General features: G+C 39.1%; 1 protein-coding gene across 4 annotated transcripts in view; it reads left to right on the forward strand.

Moving 5' to 3' along the window:
* ZNF385D (zinc finger protein 385D) overlaps positions 1-21,667 on the forward strand; it is a 464,447-nt gene that overhangs the window by 341,106 nt on the left and 101,674 nt on the right. For all 4 annotated transcript variants that reach the window (XM_076331202.1, XM_076331200.1, XM_076331204.1 and 1 more), the window contains one exon: positions 20,615-20,725. In XM_076331202.1, coding sequence (XP_076187317.1) covers positions 20,615-20,725 — 111 coding nt within the window. The remainder of the gene's footprint in view (positions 1-20,614; positions 20,726-21,667) is intronic.

Here is a 21,667-nt window from a genome sequence, read left to right on the forward strand (position 1 = left end):
TCTGGACATTGCTCCAGTGACCACTACCCTCTGGATGTGACCATCTAAAAAATTCCTCACCCACCAGACAGTCCACCCATCAAATCCATACCTCTCCAGTTTAGAGAGAAGGATGTTGTGGGGGACCATGTCAAAGGCCCGACAGAGGTCCAGATAGATGACATCTGTAGCCCTTCCCATGTCTGCTGATGTAGTCACTCCATCATAGAAGGCCACGAGGTTAGTCAGGCAGGACTTGCCCTTGGTGAAGCCGTGCTGGCTGTCTCGAATCACCTCCCTGTCCTCCATGGGCCTTAGCAGAGCTTCCAGGAGGATCTGTGCCATGATCTTCCCAGGCACAGAGGTGAGACTGACTGGCCTGTAGTTCCCCAGGTCTTCCTTCCCTTTTTAAAAATGGGGGTTATGTTTCCCCTTTTCCAGTCAGTGGGAACTTCACCGGACTGCCACGACTTCTCAAATACGATGGATAGTGGCTCAGCAACTTCATCCACCAGTTCCCTCAGGACTTGCGGATGGATCTCATCGGGTCCCATGGACTTGTGCACCTTCAGGTGCCTTAGATGGTCTTGAACCTGATCTTCTCCCACAGTGGGCGGCTCTTCATTCTCCCAGGCCCTGCCTTTGCCTTCTGCGGCTTGGGCAGTGAGGCTTGAGCACTTGCCGGTGAAGACCAAGGCAAAAAAGTCATGGAGTACCTCAGCCTTCTCTGTATCCTGGGTAACCAGGTCTCCCATTTTGTTCTGGAGAGGGCCCACATTTTCCCTAGTCTTCCTTTTATTCCCGATGTACCTTTTATTCCTGATGTACCTATAGAATCTTTTCTTGTTGCCCTTGACATCCCTGGCCAGATTTAATTCTACCAGGGCTTTAGCTTTCCTAACCTGATCCCTGGCTGCTCAGACAATTTCTCTGTATTCCTCCCAGGCTTCCTGTTCTTGCTTCCACCCTCTGTAGGCTAACTTCTGGTGAATTAGCACGTTGCATTATAGATGACTAAAAGGCAGAACTCCACTGTGCAGAATGGTCAGTCCATCTCTCTTGCTAACCTAATGTTCATTATTAAAAGCAAATAACAAAAGAGATTGAACCATATAATCATGTAATTGTCTTACTTATCTTCCTTTTGCATTACAAAAATATGTCTTTAACATGGTTTTTGAAGATACCTTTACATGGTATTTCCATTTGCTTTTGATTTTAGGTCAATAAATGCCATCCTTAGAAAATAACTTATTTTCCTTTCTATAAAGTGCAGAGCAAAAGCATATCATTCAAGGTGTTTATAAATTCCTAAACAGAGAGGTTACAGTGGGGAAGCCTGCCAAAACCTTCAGTATAGAAGTGCTACTAGGCCCTGCAATAACGTCTGATGCACTAGCATACAGAGCACCAGAGAAAAGCTCTAAAATGTGTTGTGTTTTGGGTTTTTTTTAACTGAATATGCTTCGTAATCAGAAGCATTAAAAATAATTTTTAAAAAGGATTGATTTGAATAGAAATGATATGTGGTATTTTTAGTTATATTGCAAATGTGCCATACTGTATAATGGAAATAGTGGACACCTACTTTAGCATTTACTGCATTGCAGTCAGATCCATCCTGACAGGGTTTATCTATTATCTCATTCAATTCCCTCAGAAAAAATGAAATTATGTATTTCTCTTTGTGCTCTCAAAGCAGCAAATTCACTAGGTCTGTTGTATTTTTTTATACTGGGTTTATAGGCTTTTCCTTCTTTTTTCTGCAAGCTTATCAACATTTGTAAATCAGTGTTTATTTCTAACAAACTTCTCTTGCCCTACTGCTTAAAATTCTACAGTCCAGACAGGTAATTCTGAATGTGCCTGTATTTTCTTTTGGGAGGTCATGGTGGAGTGACAAAGGGAGGAGATGATATTCACAATACAGCATGTTAGAATACTTAGTGCTTATTGCTATAGCACTAGAATGGAATTCTTACCGATGTACAACATATTTTTATAGCAGTATAATTAATTTTCTCAAGGGGTCAGGGGCTTTTTTCCCTATGTGGTAAATTATGCTAAGTCTTTGTGAGTTAATTAAAAATCTTATCTGTTAATTATCCACAGTGTGTGCAAAATAGCTGTTCATGTAAGTTTTAAAGTTAGGAATCTTTTTTATCACTGGCATCTTACTGGCTAAGTTAGAAAAATATCCTAAATGTTGCTTTACAACTTTAATTGGAAGGCATTAAATTGTGATTAGTGTCAGTCATCATGTCTGTATTATAGACATAAAATTCATTGTAACTGACATAGGGAATAAGTACGAAATGTAGGGAATGCCATTATTATTTAATGAATCTCACTTATATAAATAACAGTAATATTATTATTACTATTTTTGTTACTAATATACCATGTTGTAGTTATATACCATTTTGGTCAGGGTCTGAGAAGATTAAAATCATCCTAACTATATGATGTTTACTTGGAAAAATACTGTTATCAATGATTCGAAATATTAACTGTAAGCTGGATTTTTGTAAGTATAAGTTCAGAATGATTAATGTATTTGTTCTCATGCTGTAAGTAAACCTAAATATCTTGATACTGGTTTAAAACCACTAACTACTACGGCCTTTAGTGAGGGGAATATTTTTCAGATGCAACAGTCAGTACTTGATTTTGATTCATGCCACAACTCACTAATATATGTGTCTGTTCCTAGGGGTGTTTTTGTGGGTGGGAGGAGGGTGTTTTGAGGGGTTTGGGGTGGGTTTTTGTTGGTTTGTTGGGTTTTGTTTGGTTTGGTTTGGTTTTCCAAAAAGAAGTGAGGCATATAATAGCCTCTGAAGCTCTGGTGCTCATTGTAAGATTTATTCTCTACTATTAGTTCCTGGTATATGAAGTGATGGTGCATAGTTTCACAGGCAAGAAGATAAGGAGGTTTTTAAAAAGGACCCTGAAGAATTATGCAGCACTTTTTATGTCATAAAGTCAAAAACAAAAGAGAGCCAAATTAAGATTGTGGTAAAGGTTTGGCAGGAACACTTTTAAAACTAATGCGAGTACTGAATGCATAAAATCAGTAATCAAGTTGGGAGTCATACGTTGGAAGCAGCAAATGTGCTACATTATCTACAAAGATAACACACAGTGTTCATTTTTCTTAGTAGCTAATTTAACTACCAGGTTTTTATTGCTGCTTCTGCTCAGTCCTTCCATTATTAGCTGAAGTCAACATCTCCCACAAAAGTTCATCCTTGGTAGTAATAATTTGCTGCCATATAAAATAAATGACTTAACATAAAAGATTTTACTGATTGCAGTGCCAGTTGGCACTTTCTTGTTCTCTGTTGAAATGAGCACAACACATTGTCTATTACAGCTGCACGACTACCCTGTGACCGCAGCGTGTTGCAAGTTTTAACATTATTGCTTCTGTATGTATTTTTCCCCCATAAATTATTCTTTGCAGAAGAATGTTAATTAGTAACTGATAGATATGAAGATTGCTAGGGACAGCCCATTAATTCCATTTACCTTAATGGCACTTAGATCTTAGCTTGCAGTACAGCTGTATTCAGACTGGATTATAAATGTAATTTTTTGCATCATTAACTACCCTGATTAATCTTAGACAGCAAAAGCATAATTATAGAAACATAGGACTTGCAATGTGCCAGTTTAAAGTTGTAGCTTTGCTCTTTTATTTTTACATCATTGTAAACAGCATAGGTTTTGAAAATTTAGACTGGGAAACAGTTTTTCTCCCCTTCTTAATAATTAACTCGTGCCTTGCACTAGTCATTTCTCATTTCTGCTTTTACTTGGTTTTTTTGAGGTTTTATTTTGTTTGTGGTTTGTTGGGGTTTTTTAAGTGCCTTTTGTAACATGTTTTGCTTTTGACTGGTGCAATTACTGGATATTTGCATAGTAATGACCACTATTAGCAAAGTGTTCATTCTGCTCGAAGAGTGTTAAGGAAAGCACATACAGTCTGTGTCTGATTTCTGTGGAGGCTACACAGAGGAGAAACTTACTGCCAGAAGATGTTATTGTGATTTTCACGTTACAGTCGTCATGAATGCCCTGGTTAGAAGTCTGACAAACAATTCACTGTGCTGGGCCAAACAAGAGTACAAATTCAGATACCAGCCTCAGACAGGAGCAGATCTGATGAGGTGCTGGTCTTCCAGAGAGCAGCCAGGAAATGGCATGTTCTACTTGCGTTCATGTTTAATGTTAACAGTTGGGAAACCTGGTCTGCCTGGTATCATAAAAGCTTTTGCCACGCGGGGTTTTTTGGCTTATTTTTCTTCGGTTTTGATCAGCAAAAGGCGATGTAACCCTACATTGATTGTGCGCCTTTGGTGTAGTATTGTCTTATCAATACAAAACTGATGTGACAAATCCCCACCCTGATAAGTGCACAATGCTACTTAAAATGTTAAACTTCCAGTTGCAGTTAATAATGAGAAAGACAAGAAGTGACAGAAAGAGAGAATTTGCACTGGTAATGCCATTTCAATAATCATAAACCTGAAAAGAAAACTAAAAGCAGTTACTTGAATGACGGTGTTTCAGGAATGCCATTTGTAAACAGTTAATGGATGGTTCTCAAGAACATACTGGATTTTTCAGGATCAGTCGACACTGCTGCATGCTGCGAATGTGCTGTGTGGCTCCTCACACAGAGTGTGAACTGGAGATTTTTTGAAGGGGGAAAGAAGAAGAAAAACTTTCCAATGACTGATTCAAATTGGTGATTGCAAAGATACCTTTTTTAATAATACGGATTTCTCATGTGTGGAAGGGTCTGAGCCGATATAAGTCCATTTCAATATAACAAACTACACTGTTGTTTTTAATTTTGTATTTGCGTCTCCTGGCTTCATCTTCTTTCAAGCTGTAGGCACAACCATTGCAGAAGCAATCTGCCACGCAAATTACAAGGAGATTACAATAAGTACAGTTTTCTCAGTAGTGCCTGAAAAGGCAGCAGCACTTTTAAAAAGACGCAGAAAAAGAAGAAGGGTAGAGGTTTGGAGCACTGAAGTTTGCAGCTGCTCCTGAAGGAAAAATAGGTTCTTAGTTATCCTATCCCATAGCAGAACTGTTTGTGCCTGCAGCTGCTCCTGAGAGCTGCCAGGGTAAAAGCTTCCCTCCCACTAGGTCAGACTGTCTTTCAAAACAAGAACGAAGAGCCACATGAAGTGAGGTGAGGGGTTGGCCAAGGGCGCTGCTCTGAGCTAGGAAGAAGGGGTTGGTGGAGGAAGCGGTGGGTTCAATTCTGCATTCAGGCACAGACCTCCACGGTGACCTTGAACCATTACTTACTCTCAGTTCCTATCTGTAAGATGAGGATAGTATTTCCTGGCCTTTTAAGTGTGTTACAAAGATTGTGGTCATTAATGATTAATCCTGGCACATGAATGTGTATAGTTACGTAACTATTAAGAGCTGGACATAATTGTCAAAGCTGAGATCCAAGGTCAAGTCTTGGTTTGAACTTGTTCCATCAGTGTCAAGATAAGCAGGAATAAGGCCTGGTGGATAGGGTACATCTCTAATATAACTTCAGTATAAAGCTAAAAGAGCTTTATAGTAGCAGGAGGAATGACGTTTTCATTGGTGATGATGTTTTTATAATTGCAGATAATTAAATGGGTAGAAAAGAAAACCAGTCTTAAGACTAAGAGCCCTGCAGCCATCTAAGAAGATAGAAGCAAGCGCTCTGGGGTTTGCACTGCACTTTTGGTGTCGTCTTCATTTTTTCAGATTTCTTTCATTAGTTGCTGCCATCTTATCAGGTCCCTTTTACCTGTTCTGTGTTGTAGATGTCTCTGGGGCAGAGCTTTTACTATAAAAGCAGAGACAATGCACCCATATGGTATCCATAGGCATCAAATTATACATAAAAAATGAATCCTTCAAAATAACCAGAGCTGGGCTGTTTGTGCATTGTGGAGTTTCTTTTCTGAAAAAATATGCTAGCAGTGCGGATGTCTTTAAGTACTTGACTTGCAGGCAACAACTAGACAGTTCACAGGCAATAAAGTTGCCTGTCTTCACATCCATAGGTACTTGTCTGAGGTACTCCAGACACAGATGATTTTGAATCAATTATGCCTGTGCTATCTAGTGCTAAGGCATAAGGCTGTGAATGAGAACAAGTGGATTTGCCAAGAGTTCTAGTACAGCTCAGTTTTCATATGTTAATTACCTGTCTGTAAGTGGTCTTTGTAAAGCACTGTGAAATACTCAGATGAGACTTCCTATTGTGTTTAAGTTCATAATATACATGAAATCCTTTTCAACCTGATCAATTCAAAATACTCAACGGCACCCTAGCTTCACTGAATGTTAAGCAATACTACTCTTCTGGCTGGGGGTCAACTGAGGAGATGGAAGAACTCTCAAGGCCACTTGCCTGCAGTAGCTCAGTGTCTAGCTGCTTCGTCCCTTCCTTTTTGCCCAAATTCTGGCTCCCATCCAGAGCATGTATTCGTTCATGTCACCCTGGAGGGACACAGAGCATCCCTTCTTACGCACTGGACTGTAGCCTGCACCACAGTCCTCACCTGGTCAATGAACCTCTAACTACCTTGTGTGTGTCAGGATCTATACATCACCAATCTTAGAGGTCTTTTCCAATCTTAATGACTCTATGATTCTATAATATAGTTGGAGCTGATTTGGGATAAGGGCACCAGTTTGAGTTTGCTTGACCTAAAATCATGGAGAGACCAAAATCAACATGAAGTAACTTTAAACAATCAGAGAATTCAAGAAAAAAAGTGAACTAGGTCCAAGCCAAATGACTAGTATAGAAAGAAACCATGTCACAGTCTGCCGTGATGGTGAAGAAGTGAATGAATTCCCCCTTCTCATATTGTCCTTTCACAACAGAAAAAAGTAACTGATGTAGTCCCAGAAACTGAAGGCCCCTACTACCTCCACATTTTTGACTTTGTAGATATACTAATATTTATTTATGGTAGTGGACTCCTGGAAGGAGTGGAGGTAGCTGTTCTAAGCCTGTTTTGAGATATCTTGAACTTTTGGGCTAGTATTTCTGTATGCACACAAGTAACAACAGTTTTTCTTTCCTTCCTTTCTAGTTTGGTTTCATTTAGTTCTGGTTTGATCTACAAAAAGCTCAGAAGTCAGGGTCAGAATGGTACTTCCCTGGCAATAATTTTTTCTAGATTTTAATTTTGACATATCATTCAGATAAAACTTCAAAGATGGAATTGCATGGAAACGTACGCTGTTAACTTTTCATCTTTTTCCAAATGGTATAAAAACACACTGAGAATTATTTAATGCATCACATTTCAGAGATGGGTAGGAAGGGATTAAAGCACTTCAAGTAGTGAATGAGCCATAACTATATTCTCCACAGCTGTTCAGTGCACTCAGGAGCGCACTAATAACTCAGTCACCAAGACTGACAGGAGACTTGGAATGAACCTCAGTGGCAATCTGTAGAGAATTACTCAAAAAGTACAGTCACAATGTGGGTACCCAGTGCAGGTATAAGTGTGTTCTTTTCATCAAAAGGGAATATAATTTTGGTTTTGTACCATGACAAAAATGTGAGATGTTTCAACTGGTGGGGAGTTGGGTTATTAATGTAATAATCTCCATTTATTCTAAATTATTTCTTTCCTGTCTTTCCCTACTTTCTTGTCGTGGTTTAACCCTAGCTGGCAACTAAGCCCCACACAGCCGCTCGCTCACTCCTCCCAAGTGGGATGGGGGAGAGAATCAGAAGGGTAAAAGTGAGAAAACTCGTGGGTTGAGATAAAGGCAGTTTAATAGGGAAAGCAAAAGTTGCGTGCATGCAAGCAAAGCAAAACAAGGAATTCATTCAGTACTTCCCATGGGCAGGCAGGTGTTCAGCCATCTCCAGGAAAGCAGGGCTCCATCACACCTAAAGGTTACTTGGGAAGACGAATGCCATCACTCTGAACGTCATGCCTTTCCTCCTTCTTCCCCCAGCTTTATATGCTGAGCATGACGTCATATGGTGTGGAATATCCCTTTGGTCAGTTGGGGTCAGCTGTCCCAGCTGTGTCCCCTCCCAGCTTCTTGTGCACCCCCAGCCTGCTCGTGGGTGGGGTGGGGTGAGAAGCAGAAAAGGCCTTGACTCTGTGTAAGCACTGCTCAGCAGTAACTAAAACATCCCTGTACTCTCAACGCTGTTTCCAGCAGAAATCCAAAACATAGCCCCATACTAGCTTCTGTGAAGAAAATTAACTCTGTCCTAGCCAAACCCAGCACATTCTCTACCCCTTATTTCATACCATTTCCGTCATGCTCAGGTCCCACACTATCCAATACATTCTCATCACCCACCACCACCCTTCCCATCCTTTGATATAATACACGGATATCATTCCCTTAGTCTGTGGACGATGCCTGTGAAATGTTTGTAAAATGTCCACAAATGCCCACAAAATGTCCGCTGAGTTAATTTAGTCCATGACTTTGGGCTCCATCTGTTATGGTGGTCCCTCAGGACAGGAGAGGTGGTGTGTTGGGTGGAGTTACTGGGCACCAAGGCCAGCTCAGTTTGGGTCACTGTGGCACTTGCACTGCTTCTTGTAAGGCTTCTCCTCCATTGGTTCAGGCGGTTCGTGCTATAGTAATTCCCATAACATGCAACTCAAATCATGGATTACAACAATTTAAAGGTATTTCCATTACAATCTCCACCCCTGGTCCCTTTGGAGCAGACCACCACTGCAGTGAACTCCCCCCCTTGCACCTGCTCTGGCTTGGGCTTATTGACAGACTGCAGTCCCTTAGGGGTGTACCTGCCCCAAGTGGAGCCTTATCTATGTGCCGCAGTCTCTTCAGGGGTATACCTGCTGCAGCATAGACTTATCCACAGCTACAGTCGCTGTGAGGTGCACCTGTCCCAGCGTGGCCTTCTCCATGGGCCACAGTGCCTTCAGAGATAACACCTGCTCCAGCGTAGCCTTATCCACAGCCACAGTACCTTCAGGAGTGAACTTGCTCCAACATGGCCTTACCCATGCCTGCAGTCCCTCCAGGGGGTGTACCTGCTCTGTCGAGGGCTTATCCATGGCCACACACTTTGAGGTGCTCCAGCATGACCTCATGCACAGCCACTGATGCTTCAAGGTGTACCTGCTGCTGCATGGACTTATCCACAGCCACAGATGATTCAAGGTGTACCTTCTCCAGCGTGGACTTACTCTTGGGCCACAATCCCTTCAGAGGTATACCTGCTGCGGCACAGACATAACCACGGCCACAGACGCTTCAAGATGTACCTGCTCTGGCATGAGCTTATCCACGGCCAGAGATGCTTCGGGGTGTCCTGCTCCCGCATGGACTCATCCACGCGTCACAGTCCCTTTGACTTGAGTTCACACTGGAGTTCCAGCCTGTGCAGTACAGCAGCAGAGAAACAGCAGTGATGCCCTGGCCATCTGCCAGCCCAGGCATATCGCCATTGCTGTTATCAAAATGTTCCCAGGCACAGCAGAGTAAGATGATAAGCAGTACAGCAAGCAGTGAAAGCAAAAAGCAGCCACTAATGAGCACTAGACTCTAATATACAGTAAGGCAAGCAAGCCCCATGGCAAGCACAGGAGCCTGCCGATTAATAGCTAAACAGCAATAATAGCTATAAATTTGATCTAGCACATGCCAGTCAAATCTGTCATTATCTCAAATCCTTTGAGCCCCATGTTGGGTGCCAAAAAAGGACTGTCGTGGTTTAACCCCAGCCAGCAGCTAAGCCCCACACAGCTGCTCACTCACTCCTCCCAAGTGGGATGGGGGAGAGAATCAGAAGAGTAAAAGTGAGAAAACTCGTGGGTTGAGATAAAGACAGTTTAATAGGGAAAGCAAAAGTTGCGTGCATGCAAGCAAAGCAAAACAAGGAATTCATTCAGTACTTCCCATGGGCAGGCAGGTGTTCAGCCATCTCCAGGAAAGCAGGCCTCCATCACACGTAACGGTTACATGGGAAGAAAAACACCATCACTCCGAACATCCCCCCCTTTTCCTTCTTCTTCCCCCAGCTTTATATGCTGAGCATGACGTCATATGGTGTGGAATATCCCTTTGGTCAGTTGGGGTCAGCTGTCCCAGCTGTGTCCCCTCCCAGCTTCTTGTGCACCCCCAGCCTGCTCGCTGGTGGGGTGGGGTGAGAAGCAGAAAAGGCCTTGACTCTGTGTAACAAAAACATCCCTGTGTTATCAACCCTGTTTCCAGCACAAATCCACAACATAGCCCCATACCAGCTACCATGACGAAAATTAACTCTATCCCAGCCAAAACCAGCACATTTCTGCATCCTATAGAGTCTGAAGCAGAAATCAGGTTGATCTTAATTTTGCAGTTACAAATACCTCACTAAAATGCAAACCACCTTCTGACCGCCTATTTCCCTGATGTTCCTGGGATCTTGCTCAGCTTAGTACCAAATTCTAATGTCTATGCATATGTAGTTACTAAGCACAGCAAGGTTTATTTTCATTATTATGTAAGCTCTCAAACTGTATCAAGATAATTTACTACTTTTTTTTTCCATTTTCCTATTTCATATTTCTCTCTTAGTGGAAGTGAGTTTCCTGAACACACAGTCTCATCCTGGTTCAAAAATTCAGGCAGGTTTTAGAGCTAATAATATTATGGAGGAGGTAAGCAGGTTAATGACTTCTCCTATGGACCATAATCTATGAGCCGAGCAAAGTTAAAATAGTTTTTGCATGCAAGGAGATATAATGCTCTTAGTGATCTGTATGAGGGCTATGAATATAGCTGTGCACATTATTTACCCTCATACTTAACCATTACCTGTTATAAGGGTATATTCAGCTGCATGTGCAAACTATAGCACTTCAGTTCCCATATGTGAAGAGTCTGGAAAACATTATTTTTCTGTGTTGACTGCTGGTGATGAAATTAATTTAAATAGAATTGTCTTGAATCTCAAGATTTGAGGCAATATGATGACAGTTGGTCACATCGTTTTATATCCTTGAATTTTTTTAACAAGGACATTATAACATTCCTTCTGAGAGAAGGGAGTGGAGATGTTTTATGTGCTTTTTTAAGTGCTGACCTAAAAAAAAAAAAAAAAGAAAAAAGCGCCTGTGGTCAAATAATTATACCAGCAAATGCCTACACTTGCACCTGAAGTGAAATGCTTCTACCAGATTTTGAAGAAAGACATTAATTTAAGAACTGGGAGAGAAATTCAATAATTTTCTAATTACTCTGTTGTAAAGGGTTGTCAGAGACCTAGTGGCTAAACAAGCAGAGCAGCTGTGGTAAATGTTTCAACTGAAATGTTGAAGTGTTTTACTCTGAAACAGTTATAAAATGAGGATCTGAAAAATTTCTGTCTCTCCAAGATTCAACTGCTGTATTTTAGCCTTTGCTTCATGAAAATACTTGCTCATTCACTCCCCCCCCCCCCCCCCGCCAAAACCTGGGATAAAAATATTCTGTCCCCATAACATTTTTTTCCTTTCATGGTGCAAGGCATAGATTAAATGATGTCTTGGGGTCCCTTTTAGTCTCTTATTCTCTGGTTCTACAAGTATGGCTTAAGAATTGTAACTTCTCCCAGTGTTAAATCTTAACTCACTAAGACAGATTTTGAAATGTGTTGAAATGTTATAAAAATATAGATTTGACAGAGTATTTTAATAATGTCTGAAGCATCCCTTGGACTTTTTCAGGTAAGAATATATATTTTTAAACATTCTGATTATACTCCACACGTTAGTTCTTAATGGTTTCTTTGCAGTCACCAGAATAAAAATGGTAAATAAGAAGAATTTTTAAAATAGGCTAAAAAAGCATAGCAGCATGATCAGGAAGGTTGCATTGCAGAATTATTTTCCCACTCCTTAAACACATAGATACACAGTCACTTCTCGGAAAAACATGTAGTAGTTTGCAGAGACCACTTTGGACTCTCGTACTTGTGAGCAATTCACTTGTAAGAGTGAATCAAGTGCCTCTCTGCCAGTTCTCTGTCTGGCACACATCCTGCTTTTATTGTTGTTGTGATTAGAAAGACCCACTGTTATTAAATAACAATTATAACATTTGATCCAGTTTTCTGAAATTCATTCACATATGAATAATGCTATTGGGAATTTGTTGTGTAACCCTCATTATGCCTGCCAACCTTTTGTTCCGAGCTCTTTTCTTAAGCACAAAACATGAAAATGCCCTTAGCTTTTTTTAATGTGTTCTTTTTCTCATGAGCTTATTTCTGCTTTGTTCTCAGTTGAAGCTGAGAAAACAAATGGCATTTGTGAACCTTAGGTTTTTATCTCTATTGGTATCTTTAGAGATCTCTTTAGAGAGAGCATAACATTTATCTCTTTTTGTTTTAAGCAATTATTTTGGGTTTAATCATGTTTTTACCATCTGCCACTGCTCATTTAAGTGAGCAGCTGAAAAGAAACAATCCACCCCTTCTTTCCACACCACTTTGGTAATGCCTACTAGAAGTGGAGTGAGTAATTCTCCCACTTCCAAGGTGGTCTGTTTCATGTTAGTCTGTTCTAATGCTGCAATTGTTGTATTGAGCATTGTCCACTGGATAATTGAGCAATATGACAAACATGCCACATTCGGTTGCCTTTCATCTTCTCTCCTTTGGGAGAATCTTTTAGGTCTGGTAGAATTTTGTGTATCCTTTGGATCAGCACTGGGGAACAATCATGGTTTTGTAATTCGGAAGATCATTATCTGTGGTATTCTTGCTCTGTTTGTTGAAGGAACTGGAAATATGTTTTGAATGAGATGGGACTGAAGAAAAAGAAAGGGCCATCCCATTCCAGAAAACCAGTTGAATACCACCCTGGAGAGTTGTTCTGAGAGATGCGAGGCAAGTCACTTAACCCAAACTTTTCTCAGACAACTTTACAGATTGTGAGTCCAACTTGCAGTTGTAAGGCTGCATTTAGTCTGTGTAGCACCTTCACAGATGAATCTGAAGTCAGGAGCTGTGTGGTGAACATATGAAAGGCAGTATAATACTAAATACTAGTAGGTATATTAAATTGGGTAACTGGAACTGGTGTACACTTTTATTCTTCATTTCTGAGAAAATACCATCTTTTATCTAACAAAGAAGTTTTGAAAAAAAGTTAATTATACTTGTGAAGTACTTACATCCTGTGTCAATGAAGACTGTAGGAGAGCCAATGAATAGGCTGATAATTCCCATTGGGAGCGAAGTTTCAGCTTTATACAGTAAATGAGGTCTAGGGCTATTCAATGAACCCCTTGGACAAAACACAACATTGAACAGTTGCTCACTAAGTGAACATTGTCCATCTTCCGAACAGAACAAAGCCAGAACCTTTCAGGAAAAATATGTGAACATATTTCAAAAATGGAAATTCATAAAGCTGTTAAATTAAGGCGTATAGGCATTTCATGTTTTTAAGGGCTTGATCTGCAACCTTAATGTTCTTTTAGCACTGTGTGTTTCTGTATTTAGCATATGGACACATACATACACAGATTTGTTCCAGTTTGACAGTCCTTCACATGTTGTTTAGTGTGTTTGATTTGCATAATCACTGTGTGATTATTTCTCACTAGCTTTAGCATATGCAAATTCATGTCTTTTGACTGACAACCGTTATTAGACAATCAGAGTATAAGGATTTGCATAATCTCTATGTGGTTACAGTATTTCTGTGCAATACCACTGTGAATGCAAATCCTTTTCCTCTGACTGGTTTCTGTATATTCAAGCAGTTTGCCAGAAATACTGCTGCTGCCTCAGCATCTCATTGCCAAGTGGAAAAATCTACAAGAAAAAAATAACAAAAAAGAAAGCAGGAGAGAAATACCAGTCACATCAGAAAGGTGACTAGACAACTGCTACAATTAAATAGCTCCATTAAAAAAAAAAAAAAAGATAAATCCTTACACTCTAAAAAGATTTCAACAAGAGAATATAAAGTTTACTTTGGGAATTCATTCTGAAGTACTGTTCAAGTTACATAAACCAGTTACATTGTTTGGGAAGTGACTACAGTTTTCTTTTTGATAGATACCACTTTTTTAAAGAAAAGTAATTCTGTAAATATTGCACATTATTGTACTTGTTGCAGGTTTTTGTATGAATTATTTTATATTTAACTAGGTTGCATAATATTTCTGTTTTATGTACATGAAAAGCATCAGGTTAGTTCTACCCTGTTTCATTGATAAGAGCAGAAATGGTAGACACTAAGAAAAGATGTGTAATGCTGAGTTCAAGTCACTGCATAATTATTCACCATAATTACTAGGGCAATACTGAATAAATTAGCTGTAAAAGGGTAAACCATGCATGGTAGCACATCTAGAACGTGTTTTTTAACCATTTGACATCATATTGTTCTACTTGCACATGAAACATTGTTGAACATTCTTTTTTTTGTGTGTTTAATTATGCTTACTAAACTCTTCCCATCATTCCTTTTGAATTGCATTCTTTGGTTAGTTTATAAGATTCTTATTCACAGATTAATGTGATGTTGGAAAAAAACCCCTGGACTGCTAGCCCTAACAATGGGACGTATTTCTTATGGAAATACAGAATGTCAAATATACTTAGGATCAAATCACTGAGCTGTTCTTGAACTGTTCTGTTTCTGACCTGGACACCAGTATATTAAGAATGCGTCAGGTAGATTGTAAGTTATAGGTCTGACACTTCTGGAAAGCATCAGACCTACTACACGTGCTGCACAGATTTTTTTTTTTAACATGCACAGTTAATAAATACTTTCAAGAGGTTTGAGATGGATGTGCACCCACAAAAATGAACCGCAGTGTGTGACACCCAGTAGTTCCAATACTTCCTGGAAGTTTTAGACCTGTTGCACATGCTTTGTCCAGCTTGAATGTGCAGCTGCAGTGCTAAGTATCTCCTGGAGAAGAAGGAGCTACCGCTCAGCTGAACAGTGCCCATAATATGGGCACTCTATACGGGCAATATAAGGCTGAATGTCCAGCAGTTCTCCAAAACATCAGAGTTCTGCATAAGTAATAATGCAACAATGTAACATAATATGATATAATATAATATAATTAATATTGTGGCATCTGTACAATTGACCAGCATGATTGCAGGGGAAATGATTGTGAATTCTTGATGCTACTCAGATCAGAGAGGAACTGCTCAATTCTCAATTGGAAATAGTCAAATTATGCCCTGAGAAAATTTCTGGTTCAAAAAGTCCCCCAGCTATAAATGACAGTGGCTTTAAATGATTGAGGAGCTTTCTCATAGCCTTAGTAACTGCTCTTCTGTGTTTCTATTAGTATGTCAGAATTATAATGCAGTAGGCACTTTTATGTTTGAACTGTTTGATGTTAAAACTGCATCCATCATGCAGTTTTAAAAATGGATTAAGTTCACCAGTAAGTATAAACTGTGGAGGATATGATAATATTTAGTTCTTTTTTGCTTGGTAAGGCATTGTGTATGTGGCTTGGTACAGGATTTACACTGTTTCCAATGCTCTTATTAGTGTCACCATTTGTTGAAACATAAGAGAATGAATGAAAGGAGCCCGCACTGAGTTATCTTTATTTCTTATCAATCTTACATCTTGACCAATCAAGATGTTCACATAAGTCTCAACTCACATGTGGGAATATTAATACCTTGCCTGCAAGTATAATAATATTACAGTGTGCTTGTTTGACTTAATTTTTGTACTTACAATTAAATATGTTTGTAGAAATGCAGACTTACGGTACGAAACCGTACTCAGGATATCATTCCATTTTATTTTTCATTGTAACATTGCATTGTGTTAGCATCTGGACTTTAAGAAGTTCTGAGACGTGTTGGTAGCTTTGTCACTGAATTCACTTACCTATTCGAGTAATGGAGGTCAGTCTTTTGGTGGGTAATTTTTTTGTAAATTACCACTAAAATGGTCTACAGCAATTTTTTCCTGAGAGCTTCAATGACCTGATGCGTTTTTCTGCTCACTTAGTATAGGACCATAGTGATTTGAGTCAATCTTTTGCAGCTAATCTCTTTGGCTTTGAGGTGAAAATACTTTCGTACTTATTTGGTTGTTTTAGGCCTACCATATGTTCTGAACAGGCTCTGGACATCCGCATTATCTTCACCCTTTGACCTGGATGCTTTTATTTATATATGTTAGTGCAACTCCATTAGTTTACTGCCGACCTCAAGAATTTGAAACGCTCATGTCATGCCCCTTGGTTTTAATACACAATTAAAAAAATAAAATAAATATAACTCCTTTCGGTTTATATCCTTTTGTGATTGGAGCCTTTATGGATCAAACTTGCATGCTTTCCTTTGCTATCAGTTTGTTGTTGTTGTTTTTAACTTAGGCATACTCTTATGCCTCTGGGATAAGAAGTCACATAAAAAGGACTAATAAAAATCATATATATTAAAAATTTGTTGAAATTCAGGAAGAGCTATGTGCTTGAATTTCAGTTTCAGCATAAAAAAAAAAGAACACTTAGTAATTATTTGTGGAAATTATGTAAAATTTACATTTCCAAAGCATCAAATTTCTCTGTAGGTGAAATTTACCAGCCCGGGTTCTGCCTTCTGCAGATATTTAATGAAATTTAATGAGATGGAGACTTGGCTACAGACGGCCTTCAAAGATAGCAGCTATGGCGATTCTGGAAAAGTTGCCCAGGCAGTTAGGATAACATGGGTCAACTTCTTGGTGATTTTGTGGTAGATGTTTCATCCAGAAAAGTTCATGCAAAAGCCACTCCTTTCACCTGCAGTCCATAAAATAAAGAGCTCTTTCATGCTTTATGGTAAGCACAAGAACAAAGAAGAATGTGGCTAAGGTCATTGGGCTGACAAGGTTGAATTTGAAACAAGCAAGCAAAACCAAACGAAAGGGGTAAGGTCAAAGCTAAAAAAATGGAGTAAGGGGGCAACTTCTGCCATGCCCTTGGTTTAAGCCTGGATTTTGCTGAAGTATGGTAAGGCCCTGAAGATCTTGGGAAGGGAGTACAGTATTTGATCAAAGAAAGTAAATAATACCATGTTGCCACGAATTTCAGCTTGAATAATTAAAACATAGAAGATATTATTGCTGTGCATTTTATGTATTGAAACCAAAAATTAATTGAATGAAATAGGAAACCTTTCATATTTATCTTCATTGCCCAAACTACCAGTTACCTTGTGGTTTGCAGTGAACCTTGAGCAATGTGCTACCCCTAGACTGACCACAAGGAAAAGTGTGACGCAGCCTGCCTTACATAGTAAGATATACCTAGTGCTGGATAGTAGAAAAGCAAAAGGTAGTGAACAAGTCACAGGGCAGCTCACCCTCTTTGTGTTGTAACTTACAGTGCAAACACATTGGCGAGAGGAAGTAAAGGGCCATCTTGCAAACCTTGCTCTCCTGCACAGCTTTGACAGCTGTATCTTTCATGTGAATTGCAAACCTCTCTGTCCTTCACTGTAAATGGGAGTAAATTAAATCAGTTGCATCTAAGAAATAAAATAAAAACCCAGCGATTGTAATATAGCACTAGTAATGAGTAAAAAGCAGATTTTATAAAAGTTTATCATGATAACTTTTATTTTGAAAGCTAATACCATTTACATAAGTTGAAATACAATTTATATGTGTAATTAGTAACATTCAGTGAGCCTAGAAGTGCTTGGAGATTCTGTTAAGTATCTCACCACTTGCTGATTATCTCAGCTACATGATGTTATTTCCCTCTTTATACTTCCCTGCAATCCTTGCTCTCTATTTTCTGGCAATCAGCTGCCTCTCTTTGTTCCTCTGACTCTCAGCAGGGCTCCTCTCTGTCTTCCAGTGTCTGTGAGATCTGAGTGCTTATCATGCTGCACCTAGGTATCCTGTTACCTCTCTCAAATTTCCTGCATAAAACTTCTGGAGGCTTATCTGGTGCTTTTGGATGTTTATTTGAAATTTATGGATTGGTGGTGTTTCCCAAACAAAATCTCCAGGAAAAAATAATAATGTCAAATACCACAGCATTCTGCCCCAACTTTATTAGAATCTGGGGCTAAGTTTTGAAGTTTAATTCTGCTTTGCAATATCAAAGAGCAGTTGGCAGAGAAGGGATTCTTACTTTGAAGCAGCTTTTCTTAATCAACTTGGAGGCTACCCAGAACACTTCTTCATTTAGACCCACAAACACAAATCATCCAGTTCACAATAAAGCCATGTAGCTGTGTATCTAGAAGTCTGCATCTTTAGAAAGAGAAAGAGAAGTGTGCAGATGGATTTCTGTATCAGCAGATAAACAAGAGAAAATCTGTGGAGTGATTAGGAAAGAAACTCTGCATTTTTCCATGAGACCAAAATAAAATTAAATACAAAGTAGACCAACTATTCCACACATTCATGAGTTTTCTCAATTCTGAAAAACTATTTGTCTCATTCTCAATGTGCACCCAGAAATCCAACCCCATTAGAAGCTAGAATTCTTAATGTGAAGATGGATACATCCAACTCAAAAAATCAGTTGTTCCATCTTATGAATCATGGTGGTACCTTTCATATAACCCTTAGAGAGCTTCTTTGTTGGCTTTCTTAACTTACGGCACTTGTGAGATAATGTGAAAGAGTTTAACACGTTAACACTGAAGGCTAAACTAATAGTATCTCACGACTGTGGTTAATATGAAGGCAAACAGTTACACTGGAATAAAGAATGCACAATTTCTTGTTACCATGCGCTGACTTATTCATATATCTGAGCTTGAGGTTTCCCTAAGTATTTTAGACCTGCAGTGGTGAAAAGAACAGTGCCTAAATTTCTTTAGAAATTTAGGCTAGATTTCTCCAAACTTCAGCAGCAGTGAAGTAGCGTCGATTAAGACCACGTCATGCTTTAGTGTTGAAAATCTCAGGGTACAGGTCTATTGGTTCTGCTGACATAAGAAGTCACCTCTTGGGTAATGGAGCAGTTGAAAAAAGAAGAGTTGTTACTGTCTGTTTACTTTCCTGTGTGGTGGTGTTCTTTCTGGTCTATACAATAGTATTTTTGGACTGTGGGCTTTTTCAACATCATGTTACTGAATAAAATGAGTGCCCCTAGCACATGCTTTGTCCACCGCAGAAAGTCTTACACAGCATGCTGTAGTGTTTCAGAGCTTGCTATACTCTGACCTTAGCCATCAGTGTTATTTTGGGGTTATGTTACAGTGGCATCCCTAGTTCCTGGGACTGGTGTGCTTTTATGCTGGTGGTTGCACAAATGTATGAGATATTTCTCTTTCATATCAAATTGAAGAGGATGTTCAAACTGAGCATTTCTTCCAAACCTTTCTGTAAAGCTCTGCCATTTTCCTTGTTCCTTTTTTTTTACCAATCTGAATTCCTTTTCAACAGGAATTAGTTTAATGACCTATTTCATATCTGACACTGAACAGCTGTCAGGTGATGCAAAATTTCTGTAGTGATCTGTTCTGGATTCACTGCAATAGAGGCCATGACTGTCTACCATTACAGCTTCCATGAATAATTGATTACTCTACGGAAAAGCTCTGATTCTTTATTTATCAAAACCCCCTTTGCTAACAGACTAGAAAAAAGTGAATCATGGGGACATGAGCATAGAAAAAGGTTTTTTTTTCTCAAGACACATACAAATTATGCGGTGTGAATACTGGTTATCATCAGAGTTAGACAATTAATTGTATAGGCGTCATCACAATCTGTGAATTTTTAACAATACAATTTAAAGATAAAAACTATCAGTGGTTTTACCAAGTTGCTGTAAAGCTATTACTAGATTTTAAAAATAGCTGTCAAATTCTTCTTCTGAAAAAGAAATATAAATAATTTTGACCAATGAATTTGGGGAAGTTGATTTCAATCCTCCATGTAAAAAGGTCTCTTGAGTAGCTTTTGTGAAATTTTCTGCCAAAATGGTACATTTTTTTATGGGACCCTGACTTACAGACACTGACAGATCAGCGTTCTGGTACAGGTTAGTTCAGAATAATGCTTTTCATGAAAGTCAAAATTCATCCTTAAAGTAGGGTTTATTCAAAATAGTTGCTTCTAAATGGCTGTGAAAATAATCTTTGGAGGATTTGGATTTTTCATAGGTTGTATAGAAGTTACTTTATGGAAAAGATTAATTTATTGGTTCCTGGAAAATTGTTATTTTTTTAATAATACTGATCTATTGTGTGTTATTCGGGAATTATTTGTATATAATACTCCTTCACATTTCCATTGATCCTTTTCTTAGTAGTTTTATTTAAAATATGCGTTTCATTTAGTGAGCTGGCTTTTCTATGATATAAAAAACATAAATTGGTGTTTTGATAGGTAAACTTGTTCAGCATTTACAGCTTTTAGCTTTCTTCAGTAAAGGGAGATTGGTGCATATAGAATTGAACTAAGGATATGTATTTCAAGATAGCTAATGACACTTTTCTTTGTTCCTTTCTGTATTACCTCTCTGTAAAACTGCATGAAGAAGAAATATTCATTTTCAAAGAAAAATAATAGTTTTCTGTAGTGTGGGGTATGGTATGGCATGATGCAGAATCTGTTTTGAGACTATAGATAACATAGCATACAGTGGAACAGCAAAAGCTTTTATTTTTCTTTTTCTTCTCTTTTTACAGATGGACCCAATTCAAAAAGCTGTAATAAATCATACATTTGGGGTTCCTCTTCCTCATCGAAGAAAGCAAATCATATCATGCAACATTTGCCAGCTGAGATTTAATTCTGATGTAAGTCGATCATTTTGTATCAGATTAGAAATATGTACTTATCTTCTAGGATGTGCCATAATTTGCATAAATTGAACCTAAATGAAACGTTGTGATTTCAGTTTGTGGCTCAGCAGATGAAAAGGCTGTAGGATGCTTCAAATAAACACAATTATTTGGTAGTGTTTATACACCCGGCCAGATTTTCCCTGCGGATATATCCCTGCAAGCTCATCAACTTCAGTTGTGCTGCACAGAGTGTAAATAGGAAAATGGATTGATCCATTACTGCTAATAACACTGAAATATTTGCTGGGTCCTAATTCTTCTGCCAGTGCTGGTGTCGTGGTTTAACCTGGCAGGCAGCTAAACACCACACAGCCGTTCGCTCACTCCCCCCCAGTGGGATGGGGGAGAGAATCAGAAAAAAAGTAAAACTCATGGGTTGAGATAAAGACAATTTAATAGGACAGAAAAGGAAAGGGAAATAATAATAATGATAAAAGAATATACAAAATAAGTGATGCACAGTGCAATTGCTCACCACCTACTAACCAATGCCCAGCCAGTTCCCAAGCCGTGGCCACTGGCCAACTCCCCCCAGTTTCTGTTCAACATGACGTCCTGTGGTATGGAATATCCCTTTGGCCAGTTTGGGTCAGCTGTACTGGCTGTGCCCCCTCCCAACATCTTGTGCACCTCCAGCCTCCTTGCTGGCGGGGCAGTATGAGAGGCTGAAAAATCCTTGACTAGTGTAAGCACTGCTCAGCAACAACTAAACATTGGTGTGTTATCAACATTGTTCTCATCCTATATCCAAAACACAGCACTGTACCAGCTACTAGGAAGAAAAATAACTCTATCCCAGCCAAAACCAGGACACCTGGTTATGTTTGCCTTCCTTTTCAGCTTGAAAATGTTAGAAATTATTTAGATATACTTCTAGTCCTTGTGGATCTACCT

The sequence above is a fragment of the Aptenodytes patagonicus genome, chromosome 2 (assembly GCF_965638725.1).
Source record: "Aptenodytes patagonicus chromosome 2, bAptPat1.pri.cur, whole genome shotgun sequence".
In the NCBI taxonomy this organism is placed as follows: domain Eukaryota; kingdom Metazoa; phylum Chordata; class Aves; order Sphenisciformes; family Spheniscidae; genus Aptenodytes; species Aptenodytes patagonicus.